Genomic DNA, 17,128 nt, shown 5'->3' on the forward strand with positions numbered 1-17,128 from the left:
CAGACTGGCTCCAGGGCCCCTAACATTAACCAGGCAGTGTGGAAGGCTCAAGAAAAGCATTAGGAGAGCAAAGCAAAAGTGACTCTGCCTAAGGGAATTAGGGCAGGCTTTGCCTCTTCCGAAAGAAATCGCCTATCTTCTGGTCAACTCAGCAAGCATGCTTGGGACCTAGATTTGTGCTGGGCCTTGAGAAAGGTGCTGGTGACACAAAGATGAATGAGACCTGCTTTCTGGCCCTTGAGGGGCTCATAGAATAGGAGGGGAAGCTGACAGCTAAGAATATTAATTGGTATATGGAATTCAGCATAATAAGGGGTTCAGCACCAAGCAGTGGATCAATTCTGCAGATGACTTACAATAAGAGAAGGGTTTTTAGAGGAGGAGACACACGAATTGGACTTTCAACAATAAAGATGGGCAGAAGGCATCCCAGATGGAGGGAAGAGTGAGTGCAAAGACAAGAAGCTGGAGAATATGATAGTGTGTCTAGGAATTGGGAGCTCAGTGGTTTCTGCAGTGGTGATGGCCAGCAGCCAGCAAGAAGGCTGCAGACTGAGCAGCAGCCATGTTGTAAAGAGACCACCGTGCTGTGCCAAAGGAGGAGTTTGCAATTCGCTCTGGGAAAGTGCTTTTCGACATGAAGGCTGTAACCCATTTGAGTATGAAGTCAATTTGATAGGTCAAGACCAATATTTTAAAAAATGAAAAGGATATTGAATGGAATAGACTAAAATTAGATATAATAATTTTTGTATTAAGTACCATTTGTGAAAATGTTGTTTCAGTTATATATATTGTAGCAGATATGGCAAGTTTTCCATCAATCCATGCTCCTCTTCTTCATTTTAATAATCGGATCCCCAAGTGTTGGCACGTGGCTGCCTAGCTAGAAACTACATTTTCCAGCCTCTTTTGCAGTCAGATGTGGCTATGTGACTGAGTTCTGGCCAAATGAGTGTGAGCACCAGTGGTATGTGCCATTTCTGGATCATGCTTCTAAAAGGAATGGCATGCACTCCTTTGTTTCTTTCCCTTTTCCCACTGACTGGGACACAGACATGATGGTAGGAACTGGCGCAGTCACCTTGGGCTCTGGTGTTATTGCTGGTGTTAGAGCCTTGAAAAGCACACCTCCGGACTATAAAAGAGAAGCCAAATTATGTGAAAGAGAAGTTAACTTCTATTTTACTTGACACACACTTACGTTTCTGTTACATTATCTCAGATCAACCCCTAATACACACACACACACACACACACACACACACACACACACATACACTATATAATATATATGTTTATGTACATACGTGCATGTTCGTATATATGTGTTTACACACACACACACCAGGTCATGCTGTAAAAAAAATAATGGAAAAACTGCCTGTCCTTAAAAGATGTTTAAAGCAAGTGAGTGATGTGATCAGATTGGCGCTCTCAGGCTGAAAGGAATCACAACAATCGTTTAGCCCAGTTAGTGCTTCTTCTTATGGATGAGGAAACTTAGGCCCACAGAGGTTAGGTAACTCATTCGAGGTCCTGGGGCTAAGTGGCAAGAGCTGGTCTTTGCACCCTGATTTCAAATACAAGGCCAGGCCCCTTCAGTGTCACCCACTGACAAAGATTTCATTTATCTTGCTCTTTTGATCCTTAAACACTTTTCTGCATCACATTGTTTCCCTAATTTTCTAATTAGTTCAATTCAGCTCAACAAGTATTTTTTGTGAACCTGCTACATACTACGTTTCTAATTAGTTCAATTTCTAATTAGTTCAATTCAGCTCAACAAGTATTTTTTGTGAACCTACTACATACTACATTGTAAAGACAAAGGAACAACCTTCATAAAAAGCTCCTAAACTGGTATAGATGAATAGATACAGAAGTAAATATAGACCTGTGTTCATGCATGGATCAGTATATATACACATTTCCTAGCTCTGATCCCTGAGAGGGCGTGGAAACAATGATACCCCAGGAGCAATGAGCACACTAGAGCCCAGATTTGGTTTTTAAACACCATTCTTCAGTTAAAGGACCCAAAGTACTTTGGAGAAGTGGTTGAGTCTGGGCTAGAGGGGGAAAATGCAGGATGAGGCTGGAGCATCTTGTGGTGGCAGAAGTAAGAAAGTGCTCAGAAAAGAATGGGAGCTCATGGAAAAGACACGAGAACTGACTCAATGGCCAAAGCTGAAACAATTTGAGCAACAAAATAAGTAACAATAGTATTGGATTTTATAACTCACAGAATTAAGTCAATGTCCATGAATCCATACTGATATAAATAAATAGTTATGTAAAAAAATTACTTCCTTAACTGAGTGTCTTGATGACTGGAAATATGAAGATTTCAAAATGAGTATCAGTTAGGTAGGCTTGAGTAATTGTACTTTGTGGTAACTGCAACTCAAATCCACTTGTAGTGGATGAGTCCTGGAACAGAAGGTTAAAGTCCTGGTTTTGGTCTAGTTTCTGCCACTCAACAGTCTTGTTACCCTCAACATCTAAAAAATGGGGATAAGATCATTTATGTTGCTTACCTCATGATTTTCCAAAGAAATAAAGTATATGAAAGAAAGGTGGTTTGTTTTTTTTTTAAATAAACCTCTTTAATCACCAACGACCATTGTGTTTATTATTCATGGATTCTGTATTTGTGAATTTGCCTTCTTACTAAAACTTATTTGTGACCCCAAAATCAGTAGTCACAGTGCTTTCATGGTCACTGAAGATATGTGCAAAGCACCAAAATTTCGAGTCACACAACATGCAAGACTCACCCAACGTTGCCACGTGGAACAAGGTGGAACGAAGCCTTCTTGTTTCAGCTCTCATACTGGAAAGAAGTATCCTTTGGTAATATATTTATTGCTAGGTTTTTCATATTTTTGTGATTTTTGTTGGTGACTTTGCTGATTAAAAAACTTCCCCCAAACGTAGTGCTGAAGTGCTGTCTAGTGTCCCTAAATGCAAGAAGGCTGTGACAAGATTTACAGAGAAAACACAGGTGTTAAGTAAACGTCCCTTGGGCACGAGTTATAAGGTGTTGGCCATGAGTTCAATGTGAATGATTCAATAACACAGTAACTTGAATAACATTGTTTCGTCCAACGTCATTTTGTTATAATGTTGATGAGAAGTCGTAGGAACTTTTGTTTATATCATTAGCCTATGATAAAATTGTTTTATTTTATATGTCATTTAGCTTGAAGTTGCAGAACCTATTGGTAATGTAAAGTAAAGACTTACCATATATATATTAGCTAAGATGTCCTTAGACAGAAACTCACTTAAATTATTTGTGACCAGAGGCTCACGGGAATCTAACCCTATCTTTCCCCCAGGAGCAAGAGTAGTTCAGTAGTCACAAATTCGGTGTTCATAGCAACTTTATAGGACATAACTACCACGAACAACAAGAATTGACTGTATTTAGTAGCACTTTCTATGTGCGTGGCCCACCCTATACTTTCTTTGATAAAGTCTCAAACAGTCCTTACAACAACCTAGGAAAAAAGTTTTGTCTTAAGTATCTATCAGTCATCCCCCAGTGTAGGAGTTGGCTGGCTCTTCTGCCATTTTCTCACCCTGACAGATGTCTGATTCACTGGGTACTTTGTGGTCACATTTTTTTCAAGTAGGTCAATATAATTTTTCCTGATTACTATACTCAATCTTTGCCAGTTTCAGAGAGACACTTGAGGTTTGTTTCCACACATTCCCTGCAATTTTTTTATTATGAAAAATTTCAAACGTGCAGAAATTTGAATAAAAAAAATAGTAAAACGAACACCCATAAACTCTTGAAGACCTGTCACATGAGAGAGTGATCAGATTCACATAGAGTCAGAGAGTAGAGCTAGGGACCAAGGAAGTGAAGGCAGCAGAAGACAAACGTCAGCTTGAAATGAGGAAGAATTTTCTATCTTGCAAAGGGGATGGTCCTGGCTAAGGCAGAACACCAATGGACAGGGATATGGTGGAGGCGAACCCTGTACCAAGTAGGAGGGAGGTCTAGACAACAGCTCAAGCTGCCTATGAGTCCACAAACCACTGTTTTGTCTGAGTTCTAGAACTGCTGCAGAATTGTTTTCATAGCAGTCGTATAGTATTTCAACCACCTCATGTGTTAACTCAGCATTTGAGTGCAGATCTGAGAGCCCAACCTCCATCTGTAATGAGGTTTCTCTGGGAAGATGTTTTGAATTTCAAACAAATGATGCACAAACAAACTTTTGAAACACGACCCTATAGAGCCTAGAGAATTGTCTGTTCTTTTTACTAGTCCTTAAACTCCTTGAAGTGTCCCCAACTGCCCTAATAATGCTACTGTTGTGGAATTTGGGAACTAAGTCTGTGTTTTCCTGACTAAATTATGATTTTCTAAACTTCAGATTCTAATACTGGACAGGAAAGAAGACCTGAGATCTGGCCCCCTCTGAGTCAGATTTTCCCAGCCTAGCTTCATGATCTTGTCTGAAGTCAATGCCTAGGGCGCTAGGTAATCCTGCCCCCTGAGAACCTGTTGTGACACCTTCAGCCAAAGCTCTCTTCTTAGGCCTCCAACGGCTGTTTGTTTGTACAAAGCAGAGGACATATTTTTGGTGGTTGGTTACAATTTATTTTAACATTTTATTATTTATCCTTTTGTCTTTTCTCCAGGTGTTCCATGTGCCTTACTCTCGCCTTTTCATAAGATTGTAAACCTTGACCTTACATCTGCCCCTAATATATTCATCTTTTCACACCTACACAAAACCAAGGATAGCAACAGTGTGGTGTATAAAGAAAGATCCTGAACTTGGAGACAGATAAACTTATTCTGCCACTTACTAGCCATGTGACCTTGGTAAATTTTTGAATTTCTGAGTCTTGGTTTTCTCATCTTTAAAAGGGAAATGATTATACACTTGTAAAGTATGTCATATGCTAGGCACCCATAAATGGTCATTCTCACATGCTGTATGACACCATTTAAATAAAATTCTAGAATAGGCAAAACTAATCTATACTGACAGAAAGTGGATCAGTGGTTGGCTGGAGCTGGTGAGGGTGGGATAGGAAGATTGCCCAGAAACACGGGAAACTTTGGGGGTGGTGGAAATGTTCTATATCTTGATAGAGGTAGTGGTTACACAGGTGTGTACAATTGTCAAAACACATCAAATTGTGTGCTAAAAATGGGTGTTATTTAGCCTATGTAAATTATCCCTCAATAAAGTTAGTTTTTTAAAAAATATTCATTCCCTTCTTTTCTCCATCAGTGAAAATGTGTTGGATTTAGGAATACGCTTCAGAGTCAAATATACATTTTAAGTTATTTTTAACTTTATATTATTCATATAACCATATAATTTTCCCCATGGATTGATTGTAAATAAATGAGAATTGGCTTGATATCGTATCTCACTTTTTAACTGACTTGTACTATAAAATTGGAGAGGTGCGTCCTGAGGGGCATGAGAGGGCAGACGTGGGGACAAAGATACAATGAAAGTATAATGAAACATGCCACACACTTCCCCAAAATCATTAACTTAAAGGGAGAAAGTATTTTTCTGGTAAAATAATAAAAGCTTGTCACAAACAGGGTAACAGTGATGAGGGCTTGAATGGATGGAGTAGCCTGAAGTAGCTTTTCATGTTTGTCCACTCGGCATATTTCCCCACCACCTTCATCACCCTCTTCTCAGAGAATTCTCTCTTTCCTCTCAGGGTGAAGGGTGCCTACTACATGTTTCCTGGAATCTGCTCCCACAACACTTTTACTTACATTTCATTGGGCGTAACTTGGTCATATGTCCACAGCTAGCTGCATGGGAATCTGGAGAATTTAGTCTTTCTTCTTCAGGAAAGCCATGTACATGACCAGCTAAAAACCAGAGGTTCTGTTATCAAGGAAGAAAAAGAGAATGGATATTGGCATAGGCGACAATTATTCTCTGCCCAAAGCTCTGTCTGGTAACAGACTATTTCATATATAATGCTAAAAAAGTTGGAAGTTATGTGAATTAATAATATACATCTGTATTACGGCCATAACAAAATGATTATGCTTATCTATAGTTCTTGAAATAAAAACATTCAATAGCACATTGTTAAGTGTGTGAGATCGATTACAAAAATATGAGCTCTGTTCTGTAAAATTATATAGAGAAAATATGTGTATATGTATAAATATTATAGATATATGGATATGCTAAGTACTTCTGGTGTGGCAGCATTACATCACATAACTTTAATTCATGTTATATCATTATTTTTGCTAAAAAGCATGTGTCATTTTTTAAAAAAATTATTTGCACTTGAAAAATATGTGGGCATCTGTGCCTCTTAGGAACTTCATGAGGGGAACTGAGAAGCAAGCTGTGGTGCAGAAGGTATTCAGGGGTTGAGGAGGCCTCAATCATTTTCCTGTAGGCACACAAGTGATATTCAATTACTGAATTCCTGGGGACCCTGGGCAGCGGGATCTAGAAAGATCTTGACCTGGAGCTCAGGAGAGAGGTCTGTACTGGAGTTAAGGGAATCATCTGGGAGAAGATGGTCAGTGAAGCTGGAGAAAAGGCAGAATCCCGCAGCAACTGTGCCCAGTTTCTTCCCTTTGCCTCTCCAGAGCCACTCCCTGCCCTTCTCCATCTGTAGCCCCCAAAAGGCTGACCTGTTCAGACTACATCACACTAGACTCCCTGCCTCTGACTTCCAGTTGGGTTCAGCCTGTAAGAGGCCCTGGTAGAAGATAAGAGGGTGAGAAAAGAGAGAGGCCAAGGTATTTATTTCTCTGGCTCTCCCTAAGTGGTGTTAGCACAGGCTGACTGCTTCTCTGGGATGAAGGTCACGGATCTCATCAGGCAGCTTCTCCACACCTACATGATTCCACTGCCTGCTCCCTCTTCTGCCTCTCAGATGAGAGAGGTAACAGCTCCCACTGTTGCTGGCCCCAGGGTATAGCGCTGCCCTGGGTGGTTTCCCAACACCTGCCCCACACCTTTGTAAATAGTTCTTTTTCACACTCTCCTCACTTTATCCAATCTGAGACTGCCATCTGCTTCCTGCTAGCCAGCTTAGGAGTGAGGAAGAGAAAGAACACCTGAGTTTAAAAGGCAAGTGAGGGAGAAGAAATGGTCTAAGAGACAGAGAAGGTGAAGGGAAACCAAGGGTCATGACACCAGGGGAGGTGTTTCAAGAAGGAGGGAGGAGTCAACAGTTGTATGAGACTGAAAGGTCAAATAAGGATGAGGTCTCAAAGGTCTATTGGGATGGGCCAACTGGAGGAGGAACTGGGAAGAAGAATGAAGGGAATTGGGTGGGTGGTTAAGGGAGTAGAGATCTGCGTTGGAGATCGGGAAGAAGATAAGAGATGAAGAGAGGTGAGAAAAAGGAGTGGGGCAGAGAAGAGAATCAGAGCAGAGGTAGGAAAAGGAGGGAGCCAAGCCTCTGAGTGAAGAAATAGGACTCTTCAGTTCAGATGGGGTAAGCAGGTAGTAACTCAGACTGAGTGTGTATGTCCAGCGGCCCATATACATACATACACATATACAACACCCATACCAACTGTACTATCTGTGCACATAAATACACACATAAACATATATATATACCATGCTTCACCACACACACCAAAGATACAATATGTGCACACATACACACACCATCACACCATATCATCATCACTACACCACACCAGATACACGCTACACATATACCACCCAACACTCCCACACCACAGCATGTAAACAATAGTCACTGCCAGCTCCATAGATCTCACTGGGAGCCCATGCAATCGGATCTTTGCTTTGCTGTGACAATTGTCTTTGCTGGCATCACACTGAACCCTGAAGGGGGCAGATGAGAAAAGCCTGGTTCTGTCTCTACTCGCACATAAAAAAAGAGTTGTCAGTGTTTGCGGCAGGGTGCCTGGTGCACAGTAGGTGCTCCACAGATTAATATAGAATGGCTACATGGTCCCAGGGGGAGCCTGGGGTATTGGGCAAGAGCTACACTTTTCTGTGCATGCTGACCTCCTAAGTGATTTAACCCAGGGGAACCCTAAAGACCGGCCTCTCCTGGCCACAACCCAAATATCTGTCCATACAATAAAATATTCTAGACAGAAAATGGACCAAGTGCTACAATGTGCATGAATCTTTATAACATAATGTTGAGTGAAGAGAACAAGTTCCAGATCACTACATACATGCACAATACCCTTTATAAACTTTAAGAACAACTAAAACCAAACACTCTATTCCTATAAAATAAAAATTTTCAAAGACATGTAAGAGAATGCTAAACACAAAATTTAGGACAGCGGGTTATATCTGAGAGAGGCAAGGAATGGACTAAGAGAAGATCATGTAGAAAGCCGGATGTCATTGTCAATCAATGTCTGCTTCTGGAGTTGGGCGGTAAGTTCACCACCTAATGTAATAACAATAGGCTGTGCTTGGACCACTGACGAGAATATATTAGGAACCAAGGATTATGATTAATCCAATTCTGTACATCGGAAGTCCTGTTACAATAAATAAAAAAAAAAAGACTGCCCTCTCAGCTTGACCCTAGTTCTGCTTATTTTTGCACTTCCTCCCACAGCAATGCTGAGGGGTCACTGTAACCTTGTTCTTGGCAATCGGGGTTACTAGCGCAAGGCTGGGCAGGAAATGAACTGGGGGATGAGGCCATATCTGCTATAACACTATTCTCGATAGGTCCTTTGTGGTAAGGGTTTCTAAGAACCCAGCAGAGCAGTTGAAGGAGCTGAGCAACATTTACAAGAAATGTGCCCTGGCCCCACCCCTTACCACCCCTCCCCCTTGTCCCCTTTCTCCTCCCTTTACTGCCTCCAACTCTTCCTCTCCACTCAGGCCCAAGTAAAGGGCAGCTCACAAGAGCCAATAATGACTGTTTCCACAGAATAGACCTGCTTACCCGACTCCCCCAGAGTCTGAGGAATAACTTCCCTGACCTCCAGACTTGGGCCCTGAAGGAATCTTGAGATGACTAATCCACACAAACTGTTTATTAAGAAGCAATTTAGCAGAGTAATAATGAGCATGGATTGCCTGGGTCCAGTTCTGACCTGGCCACTTCTTAGGTATGTGACCTTTGACCTGGGAATTTACTGCTCTGCACCTCAGTCTTCCCTATCTGTAAAATAGGGATAAATAAATAGCATCTACCTCATAGAGATTTGTTGTACAATTAAGTAAGTTAATACATGCAAAGCTGGGTACATAGTAGGTACTGAATGAGTGTTAGCTACAATTGCTAAGTGTTAAGAAAGAGGCAAATGAATCAAAGAGACCATGGTCTAGTGCAGGAGTTAGCAAATTTTTCTGTAAAGGGCCACATAGTAAATATTTTTGGCTTTGCCAGCCAGAAGATCTCTGTTGCAACTATTTAACTCTGCTACTGCAGTACTAAAGCAGCCATAAACAATTCATAAATGGATGAACTTTATTTACAAACACTAGCGATTGAATTTTATATAATATTTATGTGTTAGAAACATTATTCTTCATCTGAACTTTTTCTACCATCCCAAAAAGTAAAACCTAGTCTTGGTTTGCAGGCCATACAAAACCAAGTGGTGTGCCAGACTTGGTCAGCAGGCCATAGTGTACTGATCTTTGATCTAATATGGGGAAAAACATCAGCCCCTCTGGATTTCTCTGCTCTATCTGCATGTTCAGTTTATAGGTGAACAAACTGAGGCTCATCCTTCAAAATCCAGTTGAAATGTTGGCTCCTCTTTGAAGCCTTCCCAGATCATTTCGGCCAAGGGTGGTAATAACTCTATCTGCTGCCTACGTGATAAGCATAAATTTGTAAATTACCTTTAAATTTTTATCATGAAATATTCAAGACAACCCAAAAGCTATAAAGGATACTGCAAACCCCTTAGTCTTCACCACTTGGCTTGTGAACTAAAGCACTGCACAAATAATTGAAGGGGCCTGTGTAGATACTCCTCCCCACATCACAACCTCCCTTCCTCCTCTGCAGACCTAACCACTATCCTGACTCTGGGAATTTATTGACCAAGCACTTCTTAGTACTCTTACTATATAGATGCATATATATATAGTAAGCAGGAGATAGTATTTGTTTGCTTGTAAGTACACCCATTATTTAACTCAATCGTCCCATCATTTAACTAGATCTTCCTAACAATCCAATCAAGTTGGACAACTTGCCCAAGGCATCCAGGTGATAGGACCAAAGTGCGAGGTGGATTCCCAAGGCTATGCTCATAATCATTGCTCTCCATATTCCTGTGGCCAGTCATTAGTTATGACTCCCATTCCACACTAGATTTTAAAGTATCCTTAAAAAGACTAAATAGGATCTTTTACCTTTCCCATATCTTGCACCCAATAGAAGCACGATATGTATTTCATCAGAGACCCTGTCTTCCATCACCCCGAGTAGTCTCAACAGAGGATAGGAGAACTGCCAGAAACGGACTTCAAGACAGAAGGATGGGGCTTTGCTAGATTTCATTAGAAGTTTGAGTTTGGAACAATTGCTCACATGTCAACTTTACCGAAACATGCAACCCTCACACACACACTGGGGAATGTGTGTGTTTGTCAGAGGGGGTGGGTAGGGAGGGGGAAAGAGGAAAGGGAAAAGGGGAACTCAGAAATTTTCTATCAGCCCCCAGAACCAAGAAATCCTTCCTTTCCCGCAACACATGGGGGCTGAGCTAACATTTGGAATCTAGTCCAAGCTTAAGGATAGATAATAGCGAGGGGTATCGCAGCCTGAACCCTCAAGCAACCTGACAAGATAGCATCTTGGCCAGTGTCCAAAGAGTGTGCACACACAAAGGAGAGGTCAAGATGACCCCCAGGGAAGAATGTTAGAATTGCTGTTTATAAGAAACAAGAAACCAAAGTTTGCTAATACTTAATATGCAAACTGAGTGTGCTTTCAGCATATCAGGATATATTCAGGCCATGTGTACTAAATAGATTCATGGATTCTACCATCCAGTTTAAATTAAACTCACGAAAAGAACAAAGAGCTTAAACAGATTCCTGCAAAGAAATCAGATTAAAAATACTAATTATCCCAGCATAACCAGTTAGAAAGTTGCAGAGCTAACATTTCACCTTCTCCCTTTATAAACCTGACAAGCACATAGGAGGGGTAAACCCTGTCTGCTTAAGTGAAAAAAACACATTTCCATCCATCCAGTATTATGACTAAACTCCACACTAAAGATGAAGGGACCTTGAATCAGTAACTAAGAGTAATACAGATACAGTTTTTCAATATTTAACATGTACCAAGGGTTCATGCTCAAAATTTTACCAGTGGGAGACAGAAAAAGCAACTGTTTAGCAACTGCAACGTTTGATATCTCTAGATCAGCTCTGTCCAACAGAACTTCCTGCAATGATGGAAACACTATAGTTCCAGGGCCACTAGCCAGTCATAAGTGGCTATTTCATGAAATGTGACCAGCGCAACTGGGAAAATAGCCACATGTGTTATATGAATGAAGCTCTAGAATTTGCATTAAGAGGATTTCACCGGGCCCCTCAGGCCAAATCTTGTCCACCACAAGATTGGCTCCCAACCCTTTGGCCATACATTGATTTCAGAAAAGTAACTATCCTAAGTTTTATTGAAGGGAACCATTTAGACTGAAAGTTCCATTTTTCTGTCTAGGATAGGACTTTGGCATGTACCAGTGATCAATAAATGTACGTTAGTATGTCTCTGCATTGACAACACTTTAGAAACCACGTTAAGACAAAAAGTTTTTATTCAAAAACGCCAAGTATAAAAAAAAAAAATAAGATCTCTTTTATTCCCCTGTACAGTATTTCACTCATAAAACCAGCAGGTTACATGCTGCTCAAAACACAGCCCCAGAGAGGATCCGGAAGGCACACCATCCAGAACTGGTTTTCATATATCTATCCTATATACACAAGTCAGCAACGTCCCTCTCCCATCACCCACGGAACCCATACCCACTTGGGTAAGCAGGCGCAAGGGGCCCCTGCAGCACTCGGGGAGCCGCAGCAGCTCTCCGGCCTGAGTCCCATCACCCTAAGAACAGAGCAAGTTTCGCAACCCTCCCCAAAAGGTCCCCAAGTCAGAGGAGAAAAGAAAGAAAGAAAACTATGGCGGCAGCCGTGGAAGCTTGGAGCTAGAAGGGAACCAAATAAATAAATAAATAAATACATAATGTTGACCTCCAGGTTAGAATGCGCATCTTTCCAAAAAAAAAAAAAGGTATAATAACTTAAAGGCAAAATTTTAAAAAAATTAGATCAACTACAATCCTTTTGTACACTACCATGCCAACTGTACACACATTTACAGTTTTTCTGTTGATTTGCATTGTTTGTGCATTTTTTGTGTGTGAGGTCTTGGCTTTGAAACAGTTAAGTAAAAACCAAAAAGGAAGACCAGTTCACTCGAAGTTTTACTAAAGGAGGCAGAAAAAGGGCAGGTGGCTCAGCATTTGGCCCTGTAGCCTCTTCCATGGCACCTTTCATATGAAGGATGGGGGGAAGGGAAAGGGAGAGAAAAATAGGGAACCAAACCCAGGCAGATTTTTAGAGAAGCAGCAGGTAAAAGAGGCAAGTTCAAGTATTTCTCCCAGCACAGCCGGAGTCCCCACAGAAGGCACTCAGAAGAGTCGGAAGAGGTGACAGGGACTTAAAATGGTGCTAGTCCTATCCCACCCCAACCCGTTTTCCCCCTACCCAACCCATCGCGGCATTCAGCAGAACTCGTGATGAAGGGAACAGTTCCATGGCAGGGTTCTGACCACTCCCACCCCCACCCGGGATTGTGCAGAGTCCAGCAATGCTGGCTGGACACCTATGGAGAGAGCATCTACGAGGAGTTGAGGCCTAGGATGCCGGGAGTGAGTCTCTTCCCCCATTAGGAAGTATCCTCCAGGGGCCTGGGGTCTGGAATGAGTTGTAAATGTTGTTTCTGTATCAAGCACTATCCTGCTTGGCAAGAAGTGTCACTGGTACTCGGGAAGCTGGAAACAGAAGGTTCCCCTCCCTGGAGCATCTGACAGAAGGGGAGGACCTACTGGAAAAGCTATTTGCTGGGCCCTGGCAACAGGCTGTGGAGATGGATCTCAGCAGTTTCCTGGGGAAGGAGGACATCTTGCATCCATGGATGATTCTGGATTTCTTCGAAGGATGGCCGATCTGATGGTCTCAGGGCCAAGCACCATCTAATGAGATGCTGACACTCTGCAAAAAAGAGAGATTATGATGACTCAACTTGTTTTTGTAATGCAAAGATCTTCCCAATTTGCTTCCCAAGGGCCCACAAATCTAGAGTCCAATAGAGACCTCATACTTTCTAGAACTCATATTCTTTAATTTCCATCTGGATCCTCCAGTCTGCTTTTAGCTAAAAAAACACCAGGTCCCCTCTTAAACCTGTGGTTTTCAAACTTCAATAACTGGGGCCTTTCCCACGACACCCACTCAACAGAAAAAGGAAGAATGATGACAAATGATTTTGATGAGACATCACTGAACATGATGAGGTGATTCAATTCACCTACCAACTTACAAATATGAACACCACCCACAATGAGGTCACTGGAACCGCAATATTTAGAACCAGCCTTAAGGGAGAAAGCTCAAAGAGGCTTCAAATTTTCACTCCCTAGCAAAATAGCCAGGAGTTGAGGATGACTCTGTTGGTACTTAGGAATGATCAAATGCAAACCATTCGATTCCCAGGGCTCAGTCTCGAGGGTCAATCACTGGCCTAGGATTCTACTAAGCTAAGGATCAGTTGGCATCTCCTGGAGAATGAAGCTCTCCAGAATTCAAAGTCTCCAAGGACTAACGACCTTGTGATTCCTGCTTCTCTCCTCAATAAAGAGCTTTCCAGAAGTTACCTGAAGACACCCTCTGCCTGAAGAAAACTTGGCCCCTGATGATCTCCTCATCGTGCTCAAAAGGAATATCTCCACAGACCATATCATACAGCAGGATCCCCAGAGACCAGACAGCTGCCGACCTGCCGTGGTAGCGATGGTAGCGGATCCACTCTGGAGGACTATACACTCGGGTCCCTGTGAGGCGGGAGAATAGGAAGGCAAAAATAAAGCACAAAGCAACCAAGTGGTAAGCTAAGCAACTCTTTTAAAAAAAGCACCACACCCCTTCTCAGGAACTGAGTGAACTCCATTTTCCCCCCAGGCTAAAAGGAGTGGATAGGCAGCTTAAGGCATCTCTCCAACCCAAAACATTACCCACCTCTGTACCAGCCCAGACCATAAACTGAAATTCTTTACAAACTGCTCCAAGAAACAAACAAGCCGGGCGCCTGAGGCCTGTATGTGGCAGGACCACCCACAATGGGATGAAGGAATGAATGTCTGCACAATCAAGGGAGGTATCCCACAGACCATCCTCAAACTGTATTAAAGGCTGCCCAGGAGCCAGAGTGACATTCTCATCTCAGATGAGATCTAGGTGAGAAAACTTGCACAACATCCTAAGTCGGGGTGCCCTTTGGGAGGCCTTCCTCCCGGGCTGCTGAGTGCAGGGGCAAGACACCCACACCCTTTCCTCCCCACACTAGAAAGGCAGACAGAGCTGCAGAGCTGGTTCCATACCACGTGATTCCTGTTTACAAACTTTGAGTTGTAAAAAAAAAAAAAAAAAAAAGTGAGGGCCATCCCTCTGGTGCTCACCAGGGGGCAGCAAAGACTAAAAAGAAAAAAAACATAGGAGAACCCGGCCAGCCATTAACTGTTAAATACAAAAAAAATGCAGCCCAACCCAGCGTCCACCAAGGGCAAATAAACACAAATCACAAGCCCCAGTCACAAGTTTTGAAAGGCTGTCGTTTGTTAGGTTAAGACGCTTAGATGATGACCCACCCTACTTTGCTTTGATCTCAGGCCCTCTATTCCATCTTTTCTGAAAGAACCCGCTCCAAGCCCCTCCCTAGGATAGATTTTCATCCTCTGCGGAGACACCCAACTAATTTTCAAACCAGCAAGAGATCTTATTTCACAACATTCATTCCCGACTCTCTCATCGCACAACACCAAAACAAAACAAAAAAACAACATAATTATTTAGTGAAACTACTGTTTCTATTCCTTATCCATTCCTAGATCAAAGACGACAAAATACTGCGGCTCTAAAAACTACCTTACAGAAAACTCTTACAGTTTTATAAAACAAAAATTACAAAACCGGCATCAATTTTCATCTCTCCCGCTCTCTCCTCTCTTTTCCCCCTCCCATCCTTTTACTGGCGGGGAAACTGGGTCAGACTTCAGAAATCTGGGCTACGGCCGGTTACCCACAACCTCTTATTCATTGGGAAAGCTTGGAACCCACTGAATTCCACTTAAAATATAAAATCATGCCAGAAACATTACGGGTTCAGCTGGCTTGAAATCCTGAGTTTACTACGCTGGGAAGCTCTCTTCGCCCCACCCCTGCTAGCACCGAGCCTGGCGGCCCGATGACCTTTACAAAGAGGGCCGGAGAGGGAAGCTGGCCGAGGCCTCCAGGCCAGGCCGAGTCACCTGGGCAGCTCCCTCCCAGACCTGGCTCACCATCGAAATCCGTATAGACGGTGTCCTTGAGCAGCGCTCCCGACCCGAAGTCGATGAGCTTGAGCTCGCCGCGATTGAGGTCGATGAGGATGTTCTCGTCCTTGATGTCGCGGTGGAGCACCCCGCAGTTGTGGCAGTGCCGCACGGCCTCCAGCACCTGCCAGAAGAAGCTGCGGGCCAGCTCTTCTTGTAGGGCCCCCCTTTCCGTGATAAAGTCGAAGAGGTCTTGCACCGGCTCGGGCCGCTCCAGGATCAGGACGAAACTGTCGGGCCTCTCGAACCAGTCCAGGAGTCTAATGACGCCGGAGAAGCCTGAGCTCACCTTCTTCAGCAGGACCACTTCCATGGGCACTCGGGTGCCATTGGGCTGCGGGGGGCGAGGTGGCTGCATTAGGGCGGGAGTCGGAGGGCACCCCTCACCCCACCCACCCTAGGAATCGCTCTTTCCTGGGCACTCACCAGCTCTCCCCAGTCGGAAATCCGGTCCTTCTCCACGTGCTTGATGGCCACCTGGAAATCACCCCAGGAGAGTCTCCGTTACGTACCTTCAATTGGGCCAAAACACCCGTGCGACCCCTGCCCCGCGCGCCCTCCCCACGGCGGGGCGCCCACTCACCGGCAAGTTGTCGGCGACACGGATGCCTGAGTAGACCGAGCCGAAGCCGCCGCTGCCCAGTAGCGGGCCCACCTGGTATTGCGACTCCAGGGGCTCCTTCTCCTTGCCTAGTAAAGAAACACAGGGGACTTAGTGCTGGCCCGGCGCGTGAGCCCCCAGATCCTACCTTGGGGGGTTCAACCTCCACCCGCATCCGTGGATTGGGGGGCTGCTCACCCGGCGCCAGCTTGGTGGAGTGCAGGTCGTTGCAGGGCGCCGTGCGCAGGTGGGCAAGGGAGTTAATTTTGGACAGGAGCATCCCAACCTCCAGGGTGTCGGTGCAGGGGCTGTATCTGGAGGAACTGCAGAAGGAGCTGGAGCTGGGGTTGTGCCGGTGGCTGTGCCTACAGCTAGGGCTGAGGCTGCGTGTGGCGTTGCGGCTGTGGCTGCGGCTGGCGCGGAAGGCCGAGGGCGAGTCGGAGGACAACTGCGGGCGCTGCCGGGGCTGGCGACTGGAGGACCCGCGGGCTGGGTCAGGCAGCGCCGAGGGCGGTGAGATTGACGGCTCGTAGGGCTCGTGCGGCAATGCCGCGACACAGGGAGCTCGTAGCTGCTGCTGCTGCTGCCGGTCTCGCCACCGCCGCCGCTGCCGCCAAGTCCTCTCGGGCCTCCTCCGCCACCGCGGCCGCTGCAGCAGACGCCGGGCTCGCCCAGCCGCCAGGAGTAAAGGGGCGGAGCGCGCCGACAGGGGGGCGCGCGGGCGGGTGGGGATGGGGCGGGGCCTCTCCGGGAGGCCTAGGCGGGGAGCGCGGCTGCGGGGCCAGCGGAGGGAGGAGAGCGGGTGGGGAAGCGGCGGGACAGGGCGACTCCCCCTGGCCCCCGCCCCGCGCGCTCCGTCGCCGCACCCCGGCCCCGCCCCCACCGGCGCGCCTCCAGCCAACCAGAAGCCGACT

The 17,128-nt window shown here is 44.7% G+C and overlaps 1 protein-coding gene across 1 annotated transcript; it reads right to left on the reverse strand.

The window, feature by feature from the left end:
• Nucleotides 1-11,761: 11,761 nt before the first annotated feature.
• Nucleotides 11,762-16,895, reverse strand: PIM1 (Pim-1 proto-oncogene, serine/threonine kinase). Its single transcript, XM_039856085.1, has 6 exons — nucleotides 16,413-16,895; nucleotides 16,197-16,303; nucleotides 16,040-16,090; nucleotides 15,581-15,947; nucleotides 13,901-14,077; nucleotides 11,762-13,238 (listed from the first exon to the last, which is right to left on the reverse strand). The coding sequence occupies exons 1-6, from the start codon at nucleotides 16,492-16,494 to the stop codon at nucleotides 13,081-13,083; spliced, it is 942 nt and encodes a 313-aa protein (XP_039712019.1). The 5' UTR covers nucleotides 16,495-16,895; the 3' UTR covers nucleotides 11,762-13,080.
• Between the last annotated feature and the right edge of the window lie 233 nt (nucleotides 16,896-17,128).

The sequence above is a fragment of the Pteropus medius genome, unplaced genomic scaffold, assembly GCF_902729225.1.
Source record: "Pteropus medius unplaced genomic scaffold, Ma_sr-lr_union100, whole genome shotgun sequence".
NCBI lineage: Eukaryota > Metazoa > Chordata > Mammalia > Chiroptera > Pteropodidae > Pteropus > Pteropus medius.

Excerpts from the sequence above, each read along its gene's own strand:
- PIM1 (XM_039856085.1), bottom strand. The coding sequence starts at position 16,494 with ATGCTCCTGTCCAAAATTAACTCCCTTGCCCACCTGCGCACGGCGCCC. Across the intron at positions 16,091-16,196 it reads GTGTCGCCGACAACTTGCCG|GTGGCCATCAAGCACGTGGA; the intron begins GTGAGTGGGCGC and ends GGTGATTTCCAG. Across the intron at positions 13,239-13,900 it reads CAGGCAGAGGGTGTCTTCAG|AGTGTCAGCATCTCATTAGA; the intron begins GTAACTTCTGGA and ends TCTTTTTTGCAG.